We start from the raw sequence: 19,556 nt of genomic DNA on the forward strand, positions 1-19,556 counted from the left end.
AGTGCCAGGCTTGTGGAAGGAAACATTTCCTTGTCTAAAGCATCCAGCCTATTGGATTCCCTATCCAATGGGGTGGTAGGGAATGCACCAGGGTTTACACAGGAGGTGGAGGCTTGGACCATCATGCTCGCCGAGGTAGGGTGTTGAATTAGGAAATTGTTATCCTCTGGGGTGAGACGATGGCGGCAGGGAACTCTCCTGTTCACAGGAGTCCCTTCGCAGGGTTTTGACCAGGTCCCAAGCAGGACATCCTTAAGGGCTTCATTAAAAGGGAGAAGTGGTTCTGAGGGGATCACCTCTGTCAAGACATTAGTCTTGACAGAGGTTGAGGGCAGGCAAAGGTCCAGGACTTCAGCCGCCCTTCTCATCACCATAGCAAAAGAATCTCCTTCCTCCATAGCCATGGTGGGAGGAGAGACTATGCCAGTATCTGGAGAGGTGTCCAATCCACTCGCATCTGGAAAGCCCTCAAAGCAGTCCATGTTGGGGTTTAGAGCTGGTATTCCTCAAGGTCCAGTGCCCCCTCCCAATCCTGCCCAAGTCCTAGCCCGTAGGAATTGGGCTCAGGCCCTGATCTAGAGGGCAAGGCTCCAATTGGAGCTGGGCGATGGCTCTCCGGCTCCCTTTCGTAGTCGGAAATAGAAACGGGATAGGGCCGCCGGAGGGCATCGTGGAAGGTCAAGATGGTACGACTGGTGCCTGTCTGGATCCATCCATGGATTCAAGGGGCCCAACCGGCGCCTGGAGGGATCTGCTGGCGGCGAACCAGTAGAGGACCCTCCCGAACCTGCTGGGCCCAAAGGGGTGCAAGTAGGAATGAGCTGCCCAAATATTAGTTGCAGAGCATCATCAAATTGGCAAGGTTAGGTTGGGGTAGCTCCGGCTCGCGGAAAACTCGAAGAGGCTCGGAGTCAGGCCTTAAATGACGACTTTCCCTTGCGTCATCAGAACACTTTGATGGACATGGTTAAGTCAAATACATCTTCCCTTTTTTGTGGGATTTACCCGAACACTCGGATGACTTTGTTGATTCCACGACCGATCCCTCCCTTTGTATCATGGTCGCGCTCAAGGCACCACAGACAAACAAGATGCGGGTCAGTCACTGACATCTGTTGGTGAGAGGCGACGCAAGACTTGAAGCCAACCTTACTAGTTGACATCCCTGCCACACCAGGAGAAAGATCTAAAAAACTATGACAAAAAGTTGAAAAAGGTCAGTCAAAAAATGACTGGGGGAAGCGCTCTCCAGATCTGTGCTGACTGGCGCAGAAAGAAAAGAACTGACATCAGCGCGCTGGGGTGGCATCTATATATGCATTGCGCACATCACTTCCGTTGCAGACGACGACAGGCACAGCCAAACGACGCCACCTTCCGGTGTGCTGGGGTACTGCTCAAAATATTTCCGGATCCAGTCTGACGACTGAAGATAATTCTAAGGTAAGGAATCTGCAGCTTGATTTCTGAAAGAAATATTTCTCTGAAGCCATACAGCATTGTTTTAAGAGGCTAAACACTCAAAGAAAGGAAGAAGCCAAGGAAAGGGACAGACGGTAGAAGAGAGAAAGTGAAGAAGCTTTGGAAGAATCGAGATAGTGAGGAAGAATGGGAGTTAGGTAGAAGATAAGGGGCAGTAGAACGAATAACAGCAAAGTAATGGATGTATAAAAAGAGGATTGGAAGTGAGGCCGTAAGAAAGAAAGGGACGAAGAAAATACAGAGAAAAGGGAGGAAGTGAATGATTGGGAGGAAGAGAGAAATGGAGAAGGGATTCACATTAGAGAAAGAGACAGGAAGGGAGAAACAAAGACAGACAGACAGGGAAAAATAAAGAAAAGTAGTGAGAAAGAAAAAATGAGAAAGAAACAAAAAGTGGAGGAAGGATAATGAAAGACAGAGGAAGGATGAAAAAGAAAAGGAGTTGTCTGTATGGGAGACCTAAGAATTAAAGATGTGAATTAAAAATAGCAAAGCATTAATGTGTATGTCTATGAAATGTTTACGATAGCCGTTAGTATACCGCTTAGAAGAACTCACATTGTAAACAAAATCAAGCAGAATTTAGAAGAAATTTTAATAACAACAGCAGGACTATAAATGTAAATAATACAACAGATGCATAAGGGATGCGAGTTATTGTTTGAAGCTTCAGTGGAATTAACCTTTAAAACAATTACAATGATTAATGCATATGGTTTCAACAGATACTTACCGTATACACTGGAAAGAAAATATTTGCAGTTTTTTATTGTTCAAGTAATTACAGTGCATGAAAGAGGTGTAAATATATCCATTCGTAGTGAATAAAACACGTTACTTACCTGTAACTTTGGTTCCCCAGTATTGGTAGCTTTCATAGATTCCCATGCTTTGTATCATTCCCCCGTCGTCGGAATGGGAGCCTCTGTAAATAAAAAATACCATAGCAGTAAGTACGAAAGAGAAAACTAGGCTTAGGCCTCATCTCATTTTGTAGCTTATCCACCTGCTTTTGTAAAAGAGACCAAAATTCAGCAACAAACAGTCAGAACAGCCTCACCCCATAGAACCCTCCTGAGAGAGCCTCAGAGCCTCAGATTTTCGTAGGCGTTGTGTAACAGCAACTATCTCAGTAAAGAAAAAGGCCGAGCTTTCCTAGGGGAGGAGGGTGGGCGCATGGGAATCTATGAAAGTTACCAATACTGGGGAACCAAAGTTACAGGTAAGTAACTTGTTTTCTTGCCCCAGTATTGGAACTTTCATAGATTCCCATGCTTTGTATCAGAGTAGCTAGCAGTAAGACATAAAAGCACATTTTGTTACATGAATATCCTTACATGCCAACATAGTTATCCTCAAAGGAAACAAATCATAAAAAATGTTACCACAGAGAAGAATACAATAATCAATACACAATGTGCAATACAGGAAGGAGGGATTGTAGGGAAAGCTCACCAGTCATTGAAAAAGATTTCTCAGGACTGCTTGACCCACCGCTGCATCGTCCTTCATGGAAGAGTCCAAGCAGTAGTGCTTCGTGAAGGTGTGGGTACAGATCGACGTAGCTGCTCTACAGATTTCCTTGATAGGGACTCCTGAGAATAGAGCCACCGATGAAGCAACAGATCTTGTTGAATGAGCACAAACTCGTCTTTCAAGCGGTTTGCCCGCTTCTTGATCACAAAATTGAATTGTATTAGAGATCCAACGTGAAATACTGTGCTTTGAAAGCGGAAATCCCTTCCGTAGAGCACTATAAGAGACCAAAAGTTGAGAAGACTTCCTGAATGGTTTTGTTCGTTCCAGATAAAATTTCAGACACCTCTGAACATCTAAAGAATGCAAAGACCTCTCCGCTGGTGTAGTAGGTCATGGGAAAAAAGATTTCAAAATCACCGGCTCATTCAGATGGAATTCGGATGGGACCTTCGAGATAAATTTTGGATTTGTCCTTAGAATCAGAACATCCTTTTTAAACTGAAGAAAGGGTTCCTCAATCGTGAGCGCTTGGAGCTCACTAATCCTCCTGGCTGATGTTAAGGCTAATAGAAGAGCCAGTTTCCACAATACAAATTTTAGATCTGCTCTGTGAATGAGCTCAAACGGAGCTCTCATCAGATGAGCCAAAACTAAATTAAGCTGCCAGACAGGTGGTGGAGGCCGGACTGGAGGGAAAACTCTGAACAAGCCCTTCAGGAATTGTTTAATAATCCTCGCGGACCAAAGTGAAGGACCTGAAGACGTCTGCCTGAACCTAGAGATGGCTGCTAGATGTACTTTAACAGAAGAATGAGCCAACCTGACTTAGCCAGAGAAAGAATATATGGCAAAAGCTGATGCGGAGCTGAAGTGTATGGATGAATATCCTGCCTCTGACACCAGAGACAGAACCTCTTCCATTTCGCCCAATAAGTCTTGTTTGTACTCGGAGCCCGGGCCTGAGACAGAATAACCTTACACTCTTCTGTGAGGTTCAACGCCTGGAATTCTCTATACTCAGGAGCCACGCTGTCAATTGGAGTGAGCTCGGGTCTGGATGGAGCACTTGACCCTGAGACATTGTCAAAAGAGACGGAATCGGCTGCATGTGAATCGGTTGATCCTGAGACAGCAGGAGGAGTTCCGTGTACCAGAACTGTCGGGGCCACGCTGTTGCAATTAAAATCATTTTGCAAGGTTCCGCCTTGAGTTTCATGATCAGCCTCCGGATTAGTGGAATTGGAGGAAAGGCGTAGAAAAGTGCGCCGCACTAAGCTATCAAAAGTGCATTCCCCAAGGACCCACATTGGTGATCCCTGCTTGCGTAGAACTGGCATTTGGTGTTCTCCGGGGTTGCAAACAGGTCTATGATCGGGGTTCCCCAAACTGAAAAGACCTCCTCGAGAATGGTCTGGTCTACTTCCCACTCGTGACTGATCGATCTATGGCGACTCAACGCATCCGCTGTTGAATAGAGCGAACCTGCGAGGTGCTCTGCCGTAAGAGCAATGTTGTGGCGAATCGCCCAGTTCCAAATTTCCTGAGCTTCTTTTGAAAGAGCCCGGGATCTTGTCCCGCCCTGTTTGTTTATATAGTGCATGGCAGTTGTGTTGTCCGTGCGAACCAACACTGTGTGATTCTGAATCCTTAGAAGAAAGGCCTGTAGGGCCAAGCGAATAGCTTTGAGTTCCAATAGATTGATGTGGAACTTGCGTTGGTCTGGATCCCAATGACCAGTCACCCTCAACTCTTGTAGAACCGCTCCCTAGCCTTCCAATGAGGCGTCTGTGGTTAGAACCATGGGAGATGGAGGAAGCGTGAAGGTTAGACCTCTTGAGATGTTGTCTTTTACCAACCACCAGCTGCTTGCTTTTTTCATTGCTGATGTCACCGTGATTCTGTCGTCGAACGAGCCTTCTGCTTGGCACCATTGCCTTTCCAGTTGCTCTTGTAGTGGACGCATTCGAAGCCTGCAGTGCGGAATCAATGGTATGCAGGATGATATTGATCCAAGCAGGGACTTGTAGAGACGGACCAACAGTGATTTCCTCTTTTGCAAGAGACAAGCTGACTGAACAAGTTTGTTCTGACGTTCCTACGATGGAAAGGCCTTGCAGCGATTTGTGTCCAGGATAGAGCCTAGAAACCTTGCTGACCTGGATGGAACAAGGATCGATTTCTCCTTGTTGAGTTGAAGGCCCAGTTGGTGGAAAAGTTGAATGCAGCTTGTGACCGCCCTGGAAGCTGCCTGGAAAGATGGAGCTTTTATCAGCCAATCGTCTAGGTAGGGAAAGACCTCTAGAGATTGTTTTCTGAGAAACGGCGCCACCGGAACCAGTACTTTTGTAAATATCCTTGGTGCGGACCTGAGACCAAAAGGAAGCACTTTGAACTGAAAGTGGCTCTTGCCTACTGTGAAGCGTAGGTATTGCCTGTGAGCTGAGTGGATTGGCACATTGAAGTATGCATCCTCTAAATCCAGAGTCGCCATGTAGTCTCCTGGATTCAGTAGCCGTAGAATATCCTGAAGGGTGACCATCCTGAAGGATAGCTTTATGAGATAGGTGTTGAGCTCCCTTAGATCTAATATTGGACGCCACTTTTCCTTGTCTTGCGAACCAGGAAGAACCTGGAATAAAACCCTTTCCCCCTTTGGGAGTGAGGGACAGGTTCTATTGCCCCCTTGATGAAAAGTTGGTGGGCTTCGAGACGTAAAAGTCCTAGATGTTTCGATTTGTTGGCGCCCGGAGCTCTGGTTGGAGGAAGCTGTTGAAACTCCAAAGTGTGGCCACTCTGAATGATAATCAGAACCCACTGGTCTGATGTAATAACCACCTTCCAGCTGCGTAGACAATGAGAAATCCTGCCCCCCACTGATGTTATCGGAGGGGTAGGAACAGTAGAAAGAGCCATGAAGCCGCTATTGCCGCTTAGAATTGTTTCTTCCTTGACGCCCTCTTGGTGGCTGGCGAGAGAAACACGCCGACTGGCCTTGTGTGTATTGTGGCTTGTAAGATTGCGAGGATTGCGAGTACGAAGAGTAGCGCTGTTGATTGCCACCTCTGTACGAGGAAAAACCTCTCCCTCTCGCACCTCTGAAAGGAACTTTGCGGTAATTCAATGACCTCATGGACCTTGCCGTGTCCGTGTCCTTCTTGATGCCTTGAAGGGTATCATCTACATGCTTTCCAAAAAGCATCTCTCCGTCGTAAGGTAAGTCCAAGATCTTATTTTGAACTTCCTGGCGAAACCAGGTTGCCCGTAACCAGCCTTGATGCTTTAAAACTGCTGAACCCGCTAGCGCACGGAAAACTGTAGTTGCTACGTCCATAGCACAATCTATCACCTCTGAAGAGGAACGCTCCCCTTCCACCAGTATCTTCCAGGCCTCATCTTTCGATTCATCCGGAAGTTGGTCCACAAACGGGGATAAATCGCACCACATCTGGCGATCATATCTGCCCAAGATAGCAAGAGCATTAGCAGCTCGAACCAAGAGGCTGGCCATAGTAGAGAGTCTTTTTCCCACATTTTCCAGAAGTCTCCCTTCCTTGTCTGGGGGTGTTGTAAGTGGTGTCGATGGATTTTGGACTTGCTTTGCGCCGCCTGGGAAATAACTGAGTCTGGCTTCGGCTGACCAGTCAGGCAAGCAGGACTACCTTCTGGAGCTTTATATTTCTTCTCTAGCCGGGGAAGAACAGGAATGACTGTTGCCGGATTCTGCATCACTTTAGTACCTTACGACCATACATGTTCGATTATTGGAATTGAACGAAGAGACTTTCTGAAAGGTTCCTTGAAGTCGTAAAGGAAACAGTCTGTCGTAATAGGTAGGCCAAATCTCTTGGATGCCTTTTCCATAAGATTATGGAAACCTCCAATGTCAGCTGGAGGGGAGGTAGCAGTATCCGGCACTGGTGAATCCGGATCCTGAATAACATCATCGTCCCAACCTCTATCCGCGTCATGAGGAGGATCAACCTGAGGATCTCCATCCGATGAGACATCATCATCCTGAATAGTCACAACCTCCTGATAGCTCTCTCTGGGTTTTGGTTCCGAAACTCGAGAAACCAAAGGCGTCACTGCAACTGCAGGAGTAGTAGGGATGGATGGAGAAGGAGGACGCTGTTGCTGTTCCTCAGTTTGCGACCGAAATCACCTTTTGTAATCCTGTTGCATCAATTGCAAGTCAGTTATAAGAGAGGACGGCATTGCCACCATATCCTGACGTGCCTTTGTGGAGGCCTTTCTTGCTGAACAAACTGGCGCTCTTCAGCATATCACTCATCAGAATACGAATCTCGAATCTTTACTTGTAATTCGGATGGGCTATAAGCATCTCCATAAGGACCATCTTCATCGTCATCAGACTCCTCATCCAGAAGCAAAGTGGGAGGCAAAGGTGTTACATGCCGAGGAGATGTCATCTCTGGGGTAATTTGCTGCCTTTTTTATAGATATGCGGACCCTTTGAATCGTCGACTATGTCGTCGACGGACTCATCGTCGACTGACTCGTCGGCGACGGAAACGTCGGCGAAATCGTCGTCGACGGAACCGTCGACGGGATAGTCGACGGAGGATTGATCGTCGACGGTGTCGTCGGCGAGCTTGTCGTCATCATCATCATGGCTGCCGTCGTCGACGTCGTCGTCGACACTACCTTCTTCGTCATTATCGTCGACGTCGAAAATGTAGACACCATCGTCGATGAGCAGGAAACAGGTACCTTAAACGTCGACAAAGACATCAACGCCGTCGACGACGAAGCTGCCGTCGACGGTCCCGTCGACGAATCTGTACCTGAACCCAAGTCTTTTTTGGAAGTTGTCGTCGACGTACCAGCTGTTTTTGTCGTCGACGGACGTGGTTTCTTGTCTGATCTTCCTTCCTGAGGGACAGTAGAATGTTTCTTGTCACCCTTCTCCTTTTCAGATGGTGGAGAAGTAACAGAAACACCTTTCTTTACCTTCTTAGCTGTCTGTGTCTCCTCAGTCTGTCCCAGCCTCTCTTTTACACCTCGGTGAGGAGATTTTATGGGACTAGCCTTTTCAGACCTATCAGAGGTCTTTTGTGAGGCTTTCACAGGGGGCTCAATAGAAGTTGAAGGGGATGACCTACCCCTCTTCTTGGATCTTCTGGAGGACGCAGCTGAGGAAGAATCCTCACTCTCAGATGACATAACCTCCTTACGTGACTTCATTTTCTGCAGCCAAGTCAACAAACGGTCTTCCCTGTCTCTCAAGGTCTTTGTAGAGAAAGTTCTGCAGACTTTACAATCTGTGGCCTTGTGGTCCGGGTACAAGCAGTAGATACAGTCCTCATGCTTGTCCTCCACAAACAGCCTCTTCTTAGAACAGGTAGCACAAGCTCTAAATAACGCCTTCTTCTCCTTGTCAGACATATCAAAGTTGAAGAAATGGAAAAAGAATCCAATCTGAAGAGAAAACTGAGCAGAGCTCAGTGGAGACTCCCTAGCCCAACGTGCGGTAGAAAATCTGAGGCTCTGAGGCTCTCTCAGGAGGGTTTTATGGGGTGAGGCTGTTCTGATTGGTTGTTGCAGAATGTTGGTCTCTTTTACAAAAGGAGGTGGATAAGCTACAAAATGAGATGAGGCCTAAGCCTAGTTTTCTCTTTTGTACTTACTGCCATGGTATTTTTTATTTACCGAGGCACCCATTCCGACGACGGGGGAATGATACAAAGCATGGGAATCTATGAAAGTTCCAATACTGGGGCAAGCATCTTTATAGATGTACCCCATCACTGCAATGCGTTCCTGGCAAAAAAACATTTGTGTTGGTGGCTGGTGAAAATCTTATTTTTGAAGAGGTCGAGGTTGAAAATGTTAATGCAAAATGAAAAAGGAACAGGACACTGTACAGTTATCCAGCAGAAGTAAAGTAAGTACAGCAATTCTATTTTGCCATTTTCAGTTTTAGAGTGTTTTCTTCCCTTCGATGGTCCTCCATGACCCAACAATGGAATTTTCACGGTGATTGTGGTAATAATGTGGGTGGTCGGTAGCATTTAATTCATAAACCTGGTACTTTGAGGTTATTTTATATAAGACGCAGACAGAAGAAAACAAAAAGGGAGAACCTGGCTGGCTACCTACAGATAGACACATTATGTGAGTTGTAGTCTTTATTTGTATCCAGATCTTAAAACTGCTTCAAAGCACCTGAAATGGAAAGAAAGTATTCTACTCCTGCTTTGTGAGCTGATCCTACTGTAAAACAATTGCGTAACCACACTCTACGCACATCCTACATGATTTTACACTTATTCTGACCATACCAGCTGCTTGCAGAACCACATGCAAATTTTATCATTGGACAGTGTAAATTTGCCAATCCATGTGTGGCTATGGAACACCTTATAGCAACTTAGATTTGAAATCCATCTTTTTTCTTCATTATAAACAGTATCATATTACGTGATCTCTCTCCAGACACAAAAATCACTGAACTCTGCAGTGCTTGCCCCACCTGTAACAGGCTACTTACCAATGCTGCTGGAAAAATACTTAAATCCAACCCCTTTGCAAAACAGAGCTCCTTCTCCCATCCATAGCCCATACCCATCTCCCAGTGGTCCAAAACATGCCCTTAGATACTTCACACAAATCACTTTCTATCAGTGCATCTCTTGGTAAATATGATCACCGCAAAGTGGCGCAGAGCCACCCATGTAGATGAGGCCAGGTTGGCCCAATAAATACAGGAAGTAAAGTTCATTTAGCAGAAACAGCATTTCAAACAAGCAATGGCAAAAGGGAAGGTATGATCAGTGTCTGATCACACGAAAATGCAGTGCCACTAGTGGTTAGCGAGATTGATGGTAGGCAATGCCAGACTTTAACAAAGGACGTATATTAAAGGACTTAATGAAGCATCATATGGATCCAAATACAGAAGATCATTATGTGATCACTCAGTTATCCAGCTCTGAGAGCTCCATCTGTACTGAAGTACTCTAGCCTGTTTAGCAGACTTATGGGAATCTGGTCACTTGAAAGCAGCGTAAAGATGAGCAAAGATTAAGGGCCGATGTACGACCATAGCATTATGCGACTCACAAATTGTGACAAATTGCGAGTAGCAATTTACGAGTTGCAAAATGCTATGTACAACAGTGTCTGAGACACTGTTTGCAATTCCCAATAGGGTCGCAAATTGCATGCCTCATGCATATTAATGAGGTTGTCGCAATTTGTGACCCAATTGGGAATGGCTACCACTCCCAGGGATGGTGGCCTGTTGGGGTCAGCAGACCACCATGTCTGGGACTGTTTTGTCAATAAAGAGGTTTTTTTTTAAAATGCAGCCCGTTTTCCTTAAAGGAAAACGGGATGCATTTAAAGAATAAAAATGAAACTTTTCAGTTTAATTTTCTATGGGCAGGCAGTGGTCCCTCGGTCTACTGCCTGCACTTAAAAAATATTTGTGCATGCATTCCCATAGGGGACCCCTTCCTGTTTGCGAGTGCCTTACCACCCTTCTGAGAAGGGTGGTAAACTGCGCGTGTTTTGCAATTGCGGTTGCAAAACATTCATACATGGGTTCTGGACTCGCTATTAGGAAGGGACGCCCTTGGCATGCCCCTTTCTTAGAGCGAATCGCTAACCCTATTTTGCGAGTCACTAATTGATTAGCGACTCGCAAAATAGGGTTAGGACATTGGCCCCATGCTTTTTGCTGTCGCAAACTGGCCTAAAACCCCTTTGCGACCGCAAAAAACGGTTGTATATCTGGCCTATAGTCACTACAATAATCACAGCCTGATAGCATCATGGGATGTCATGTGTTTACATTTCTGCAAGGCATTGTCCAACTCTTCAGAGAGCTGACCGTCCCTGGCTAGTATATGTGGCGACTATAAGTAGGTGCCCCTCGCTAACATAGACATGAGCGCAGGTGCGATGCAGGTAGCATTGTTGTGGGTGATGAGGGTGCCAGCGCTCTAGGAGGCCATCTGCTGCTGCCTGTAGTGCACTGCAGTCCCTACTGCCTCTGCTCGCCTTGATGACTCTGCCTGGGCTGCTACTGAGGCTCTGGAGAGGGTCTCACTGCTGATCCAGGATATCCTGCCAGGTGCAAGCGCATCGTCAATGGCAACATAACAGTAACCAGGGCCGTCACCAGCCCTACTTGCTTCACATCATCTGTAGTCCATACAATGGAAATAAAGAGAAAACTACTGCGACGACAGCACTGTGCCGAAGTGTTGTCTCACTACTGCCGCAACCAACCGAGCCTGCCACCGCAGCAGCACCATCCAGCACAGCCTGAGAAGCAGAGGTGAGCAGACTAAGCTGTAACAATAGGCTCAGCAGTGTCAGAACACTCTAAATTAAATATATATCAGATAAAAACCAGAGAGTCAGTAACAGTCTGACTATGACGGGAGAGCAAGCATGGTAACGCCGTTCTTAATTTGTTTGTCAAAAAGATTTTTCGCGGGCAACGATACATTATGTTTGACGCGGGACTGGGTTCAGTGCAGAAAGTGAGGCCTGGAAAACAATGCGTTCCAAGCCTCATGTAAGAAATAAAACTTACAGCGCGATTGAAACTGAAACCAGAAGAGACACACCGGATCGGATGGCGAAAAATGTTTACAGACTAATTATGCCTTCGAACTGAAATGCCAGCACTTTACATATAATAAACACAGCGCAAGCACTTTGCAGGTAAAAACCTTTAAAAATTGTTCCAGAAAAGCGGATTGAAACAGTACTTCGGCACCTGGAAAGTGATAAGAGTAGCACACAAGGAAGAACAGGAAACAGCCTGCTACAACCAATAGAAGTGGAGGAAAAGTAAGTGGCAAGCACAGGAACCAATGAAAAGCAAGTAAAGCATGGGGGCGGCATCACCCCCAAAAGAATGTCACCCTGACCATTGAGATGTCCCTGGTGACGTTCAGTGAAACTTATACCCTCTCCTCAGACCTTCCCATGGCGGTCTTGTGCAGCAGCTAAAACTCATGCAAGGGCCGAGTGGACAGCAGCTCAACAGGGGAAACGGCCTTTACAACGAAGCCGTTTCCACGAAATCTTTAACCACGCATGCAGTACAACGCATGCGTGGTTACCACTAATGCCTTTACCACGCATGCCTTTACTACGATGTTTGTAGTAAAGGCATATGTGGTAAAGGTAAAAAAAAAAGGGGGGCTCTCCCCCCCCAAATAAAACAACTCACCAGAAGTCACGTCGGCATCAGAGTCGTTTAAGAGAAATCGGGAAAAAATGCCGTTTTCTCTTAACGACGTATGACGTCACCACGCATATAGTCAAGGAAAAGTTTATGCGTGGTAAACGAATTCCGTTGTAACGCATGCGTGGTAAAGGCATGCGTTGCAACGGAATTCGTTGTATCGACATATATTCCTCAACAGCTGTCAACACTCAAGGAACCAGATATACTTGTATTTTGAGAGGGAGTTATGAATAGAAAGGGATTCAACAAACGTTGTAGCCCAGTGACATTCTAAAGGATCAGCGCATCCAAAAAAATGTGTGCCAATAAATAAATAGCAAATAATCTAAAAATGAATGATACACAGGTTCCTTGTCCATCCACATCTATGCAAAATGGGGGTCAAAGGGTTGAAAGGCTTGTTGGATGTAGGGGTGGTGAAGATGGGAGCAAAAAAGGGAGACCGGACTGCGAATACTCATAATATGCTGCATCATAGAACATACCCCACCACCCATTCATCACTGGTCCCACAGATGTCCCATTCATATCAAAGACAAAACATTACATCTTCAGTACTCACTTTATTTCGTAGCTCTTTTATCTGGTTTTTCAATTCTTTCTTCAAGCCTGAAAACTTCTTTCTTTCTTGTTTCATTACCTAAATGACAACACAAATATTACTAATAAGAGTATGCACCATCTTGAAGAAATATAATGAATGAAACGATAGAATGAATGATTGAAAACTGACTTATGAAGAGCATACATCGACCTCAACAAGGTATTCCTGCACTAAGTAAAATACATAAATATATGAATGGCACGCGTCATTAAAAAGTATTCTGTGATATATATATATATTTATTTAAACTTTTTTCTCAGTGTATTTGATCAAATGGAACGTAATCGGAGGTGTCTGGTTTTAAAGTGTTCACAGCATCTCAGGGGAATTGACCACTTAAACGAAATGTGGACATATAGGCGACAACACATGCCACCATTTTGTTCCAGTAGGTATAGTCGCATTCCTAAATTGGAATAGTGGAACTTTGTATGGCAAAACACTACCCGGACTTTAAAGACCTAGAGTATGCCACTTAATATCCTCATGTCCTGTGTCTGGCTCACCGTATGATCTGAGGTTATCTTCCTGTCAAGACAACTAAACAACAAACATGAATTTAGTCCAAAAATGATTTAACAAGGAAAATGTCTGCCACAATATTATATAACTTAAAAAATAAAGTTGAATTCAATATTTGCTGTGCAATACTGTAGGGTGTTTCATACAGTTTTATGAAATTGAAAATCATCTTCGATTAATTATTTGAGTATTAAATCTAAGATGGAACAGTGATTTAAAAGCTTACTGCTAACATCTTCAATGACATACAGTGTCTAGTTTAAATCCCAAATAGGTTAACTGATTCTTCCATCTTCGAGGTTAGTAAATTGATTAACCTTACGTGTGGTAAAAATGACAATTGGTTTTTACAACTCTTACAGGAGGCACAAACTGCAGTATTATGTCCTATATTAAATATTGTACGAAATGGTAGTTTACATAACGTTATTGTTTTGTTTCTGCCAATTTATAAATCTCAATAAATGTCCCTTTTTCTAATGAAACTTTAATTTAGTACTAGAATCATTCCCCACGTGAAACCTTTAATTGAGACACTTCAAAAACTGTTAGCAGGGGGTGAATCAACCTACCTGACACACTAAAAGGAACACAAAGACTATCATATAGTCCAGAGTGCGGGCCTCCTCCGTTTTTTTTTAATAAATAAAAATAAAAGGCCGGGACCCAGGGCCGAATACAAAAAAGTTAAAAGGCCATGCCCGGGGCCAAAATCGGCACAGGAGGGGGGGCCACGTGAGCCCCTCCCTCTATTTCTTTATTAATTTTTTTTTTAAAAGGGACAGCCCCAGGGGATGGAGTCCCTGGGGCCCACAATGGTCCTGGGAAGAGGGGCCACGCGACCCACTTCCTAAAAAGTAGATGTAATCGGTGATTTTATCAGTGAGTTCACTGACCATGTCATGAGTAATGTAATATGGGAGGTAATAAGCAGTGCATTGCAGGGGCATGAGTTATAGTTAGCTCAGCTGAATACAACTGCTGAATTTCTCTGGTTTTGTATGAGTGAAACCTGAGCTTAACTATAACACCTCTGTAACCTTTGTTAATTTCAGTGAATTTCTAAGTTTTTTTAAATTCCATTTCCTAGCTATAATGTCCCTGTAAGCTTTGTTTTTTTCAGTGAATATATATATGCTTTTAAATTTTGAATTTATTAATGTTTGTGTATATTTTAGCTTAACTGTTTTAGATCTTTTTACGTTGATTGTTTTATGTATTTTGAAAATGACATTTTTATTTTGAACAATCAATAAACTTGAATGAGAGATTGACATTGATGAACATAACATCTGCTTCCTAGGCATCAACGGTTACTTCCTTGTAAACCTAGTGTACTTTATGACAATTCTCTCTGAATTAATACACAACAGAGTATCTCCATGCATGTGCTGGATTCAGCTACCCACATTTTATTGTTTATTTTCAACAATGAGAATCAGAAATTCGGAAAACATTCTTATAATAGGCAACAGTATCAGAATTTATTTTAAATGTAGGAAATTCAAAATAAATCAGTCATAGCAAAGTGTATAGGCCTGCCAAAACACCCTAAAACAGCATTAGAAAAAAGTACAAAATGTGGGAAATGATGCTTTTAAATTAAGACTTTCACTACAGGAATGGTAACACAGGCACTTTTAAGGAATACAGAAGTTGAAGTTGAAGTTGGGGCAATTTATAGAGCGCACGTTTACCAAAAAGGTTTCATGGCGCTAGTATCGTGTAGTTCCCATAAAAGACAACTTAGACTTCAAACGCTCTGATGAATAAGGAGTCGTTTCTGTCCTGTAACTCCAGTTCTGTAGTAGGGGTATCTCTGTTATAGTCATAATCTAGTGAATAGTCCCGCCCATGTGCGTGGACCCCGGAGCAATCAAAAATAATCTCTTACAGTGTCAAAAAATGCAGAAATGCATAGACACTTAAGAGAGAATTTAAAGACAGATAATGCAGCCAAAAAGGCTACACTGTCCAGTACTTCAACTAGAAATTCCACCATAAAACCCACAAAACAGCAACAGCCTGTACAGATTTCCATTGCTTTAACAGCAAACTCCCTCAGGAATGATAGAGAGAAGAACCTGGACAGACAAGCCCCATAGGCTGCCATTATGTGGCTTAAATAGGATACTGTGCCTTTAAGGAACCTTCCAGAACCTTCTCCCAGTATCCCAGAATGCATAGCAGGTCCAACTTAGTTTCAGTTCTTTTTGAAGGCGTAAAAACGCCAGACCTGTAGCATTATGTATCTGAACAAATCTCCACCGGGGAGGAGGGCGGGCGCTTATGACTATAACAGAGATACCCCTACTACAGAACTGGAGTTACAGGACAGAAACTACTCCTTCTGTAGTAGGGGATCTCTGTGTATAGTCATAATCTAGTGAATAGAATGGCAAGCCCATCCCCACATCAAGCGGCGGTGGAGAATATGAAAATTACGCCACTATTGTGCGAACAAATTCCGCAGCGAAGCCTGCCCAACCTGAGCGTCTGCCCTGGCATCAGTGTCCAGGCAGTAATGCTTAGCAAAGGTATGGACTGACTTCCAAGTGGCCGCCTTGCAGATCTCTGCAAAGGGAACATGGCGAAGCATAGCTGTCGTGGCAGCTTTGCCTCTGGTGGAATGAGCCTTAGGTTTACCCCCTAAGGTTTTATTAGCTTTGCAGTAACACAATTGTATACAGGACACAATCCACCTAGAAATGGACTGTTTAGAGGTAGCAAGACCTGTCCTGACTGAGCCATAATTAATGAACAATTGGTCAGACCTACGAATATCTTTAGTCTTATCAAGATAAAACTTCAGCAGCCTCTTCACATCCAGGGAATGTAAAGACCTTTCCGCTGGAGATGACGGATTCTGAAAGAACGTAGGCAAAGTGATAGTCTGATTGATATGAAAATCAGAAACAACCTTGGGAAGAAATTTAGGGTGAGTACGCATAACAACCTTAGCAGCATGAAACACAGTATAAGGTTCGTGGCAACACAACGCCTGAATCTCACTCACCCTGCGGGCCGATGTAATGGCCACGAGGAACGCCGCCTTCCAGGACAGGTGCTGCAACGAAGCCTTATGAATGGGTTCAAAAGGCTCCTTCATCAATCTGGACAGCACCACATTCAAGTCCCACGAAGGCGAAGGAAGCCTGACAGGAGGGAACACTTTCTTCAAGCCTTCCAAAAAATCTTTGATCACAGGGATCTGGAAGAAGGAAGTCTGTGAAGGGCCTTTCCTGTAGGCAGTCAAAGCAGCCAGATGAACCTTAATGGAATGGACATTAAGGCCCGACTGCGCCAGATGTAGTAGATATGGAAGGATGACATCTTCCTTGCATGTCGTAGGGTCATAGTTCTTAGACTTGCACCAGATGCAAAACCTCTTCCACTTGTAAGCATAAGAAGTCCTAGTGGAAGGTCGCTTAGCCTCCTTCAGTATGTCCATACAATCCTCTGGGAGACTCAGATGGCCATATTGCACTATTTCAGGAGCCATGCCGCCAAACTCAAAGACGAGAGGTTGGGGTGAACCATCCGCCCCCCGAACTTCGTGAGAAGGTCCGGCCTGCACGGCAGCTTCATGTGAGGAAGGAGAGAGCAGTGAAGCAGGTCCGTGAACCACCACTGTCTGGGCCATTCCGGGGCAATCAGGATCATCCGCGCCCTGGACTGGGACAGCTTGATGAGAACCGCCGGAATCAGGGGAATTGGTGGAAAAGCGTACAGAAAGCTGTTCGACCAGTTGATCCATAACGCGTTCCCCAGCGTCCCCGGCTGGTAGTACCTGGAGGCGAAGCCTCGGCATTTGCTGTTTTCGGCAGTGGCGAACAGATCCACGTCTGGAGTTCCCCACCTTGCGAAGACTTCTCCTAGTACTTCGTCGTTTATGACCCATTCGTGGTTTTCCTGAATGAGTCTGCTCAGTTCGTCTGCCTGAACATTCTGCACACCTGGCAGATGGGTGGCCGTTATCGACAGTCCTCGAGCCAGAAGCCAGTGCCAGATCGCCTGCGCCTCCTGCGACAGAGTGCGTGATCTCGAGCCCCCCTGCTTGTTGAGGTAATACATCGTTGTCGTGTTGTCTGTCTGAACAAGCAGAGAGTTGGTCTGAAAGGACGGGTGAAAAGCCTTCAGTGCCAAGTGCACAGCCCTGAGTTCCAGGAAATTGATGTGGTACGTGGACTCCATCTGGGACCACGTCCCTTGAATTTGTAGGTCTCCGGAGTGCGCTCCCCAGCCCTGGAGAGAAGCATCCGTCACGATAGTCTGTGTCGAATGTCCTTGTGGAAGGGAACCCCTCTGAGGAGATTCTCCTTCGAGCACCACCACTTCAGAGACTGAAGAGCATGCAGAGACAGTCGTATCTTGTCGTCCCAAGATCCTCTCCTCTGGTCCCATTGATCCTCCAAGCACTCCTGCAGCGGTCTCATGTGCAGCCGCGCATGTGGCGTCAGGAAGATACACGAGGCCATCGATCCTAGCAGAGAAGACACCGTCCTCACTGTCGTGGATGGAGTAGACATGAGAGCCTGAGCCTTCCGAAGGAGTGATAAACGTCGCTCTTCCGAAGGAGACACGCTTGCTGACAGCGTATTGATGGAGGCTCCCAAGTACTGGATGCGCTGGACCGGAATCGGGACCGACTTGGACATGTCGATGTGCAACCCCAGCTTGTTCAAGAGAACGCACGTCTTCTGGAAGTGTGCTTGAGCTTCCGAGAAGGAGGAGGCCTTGATCAACCAATTGTCCAGGTACGGGTAGACAAACACCTTTTTCTTCCGCAGGTGTGCCGCTACCACTGCCATGCATTTCGAGAATGTCCTGGGTGCAGACTTCAGCCCGAAGGGCAGCACCGTGTACTGATAGTGATTGGTGCCGACTTGAAAGCGCAGAAACTTCCTGTGTTTGCATGCAATGGGCACGTGGAAGTATGCGTCCTGTAGATCTATGGCACACATCCAATCTCCTCGTTGCAGCTGAGGGTAGATCTGATGCAACGACAGCATGCGAAACTTTTCTCTGCGAATCCACTTGTTCGCCTGTCGCAAATCCAGAATGGGCCTGAACTCGTTTTTGTCCTTCTTGCGGACAAGAAAGAACCGAGAGTAAAGACCTCTTCCTCTTTGAGACAGAGGTACGTCTTCTATCGCCCTTTTCCTTAGCAGAATGTCTGCCTCCGCCTGAAGCTCGCGCAGTTGATACTGCGAGCTGACGGGAGGAATCGATGGAGGAGGGCTGGTGAAACGCAGACTGTATCCATTGCAAACAATATTCAGCACCCACTTGTCCTGAGTAATTTTTCTCCACTCTGCCAGAAAAAATTGAACGCTTCCCCCCACCGGAGTGGGTAACGGACGAGGGGGAAGTAACTGCTCAGGGTCGAGACCCGGCCGGGCCCTTGGAAGCGGTAGAGGACTGCTGTCTACCTCTACCCCCCTGGCGTTTCTGGAAGGGCCTTCTGTACTGCTGCTGCTGTTGCTGCTGCTGATGTTGTCCGGCAGACTGCCCCCTTCCACGACCCTGCGACCCGAACCGCCGTTGGAACTGGCGGTAGGGTTTCTTCTCCTTGGGCTTCTCCAAGCCCACCGCCGTCAGGGTCTCCGCCTCGGCCTTCATCCTGGCCATCTCGTCATCCGCGTGTTTTCCGAAGAGGGTATCTCCGGAAAACGGGAGATTCGCCACACGTTGTTGTGCTTCCGGTTTAAGCGACGTCAACCTGAGCCAAGCATGGCGTCTCTGGTTAATCCCGTGGCAGTATCCGTGCGCAGACAGCAAGGAGATATCCGCCGCGGCGCTGATGGCTTGGTTAGAGACCAGCATCCCCTCCTGGACGATCTCCATGAAGTCCTCTTTGCGGTCTCGAGGAACGAGGTCTGCAAACTGCTCCATTGAGTCCCACAGTGCACGGTCGTAACGTCCCAACAACGCCGAGTCACTGGCAGCTTTCATCGAAGAGGAGGACGTACCACATGCCTTCCCACCAGCAGAGTCGATCCAGCGGCTCTCCTTGTCTGGAGGCACCGTGGATGCAGGGGAGGTGGCATGAAGCTTCCGGGCCGCCGTCACAATTACCGAATCCGGCACCGGGTCCTTTCTCAAGAAGGCTGGGTCCGAGTCCGGAGCTCTGTACTTTTTGAGGAGCCTGGAAGGCGCAGACTTCACCACTGCCGGTGTCAGGAAGAGCTGTTCAGCCGGCTCGAGGAGCCCCGGCACCAGAGGCAGCAGGGGGCGAGA

General features: G+C 46.1%; 1 protein-coding gene across 1 annotated transcript in view; it reads right to left on the reverse strand.

Moving 5' to 3' along the window:
• Window positions 1–19,556, reverse strand: part of CFAP43 (cilia and flagella associated protein 43) — a 753,224-nt gene that overhangs the window by 394,812 nt on the left and 338,856 nt on the right. Inside the window, exon 19 of the mRNA XM_078643733.1 lies at window positions 12,753–12,830. Within this exon, the coding sequence (XP_078499859.1) occupies window positions 12,753–12,830 (78 nt within the window). The remainder of the gene's footprint in view (window positions 1–12,752; window positions 12,831–19,556) is intronic.

The sequence above is a fragment of the Lissotriton helveticus genome, chromosome 5_1 (assembly GCF_964261635.1).
Source record: "Lissotriton helveticus chromosome 5_1, aLisHel1.1, whole genome shotgun sequence".
Classification (NCBI taxonomy): domain Eukaryota; kingdom Metazoa; phylum Chordata; class Amphibia; order Caudata; family Salamandridae; genus Lissotriton; species Lissotriton helveticus.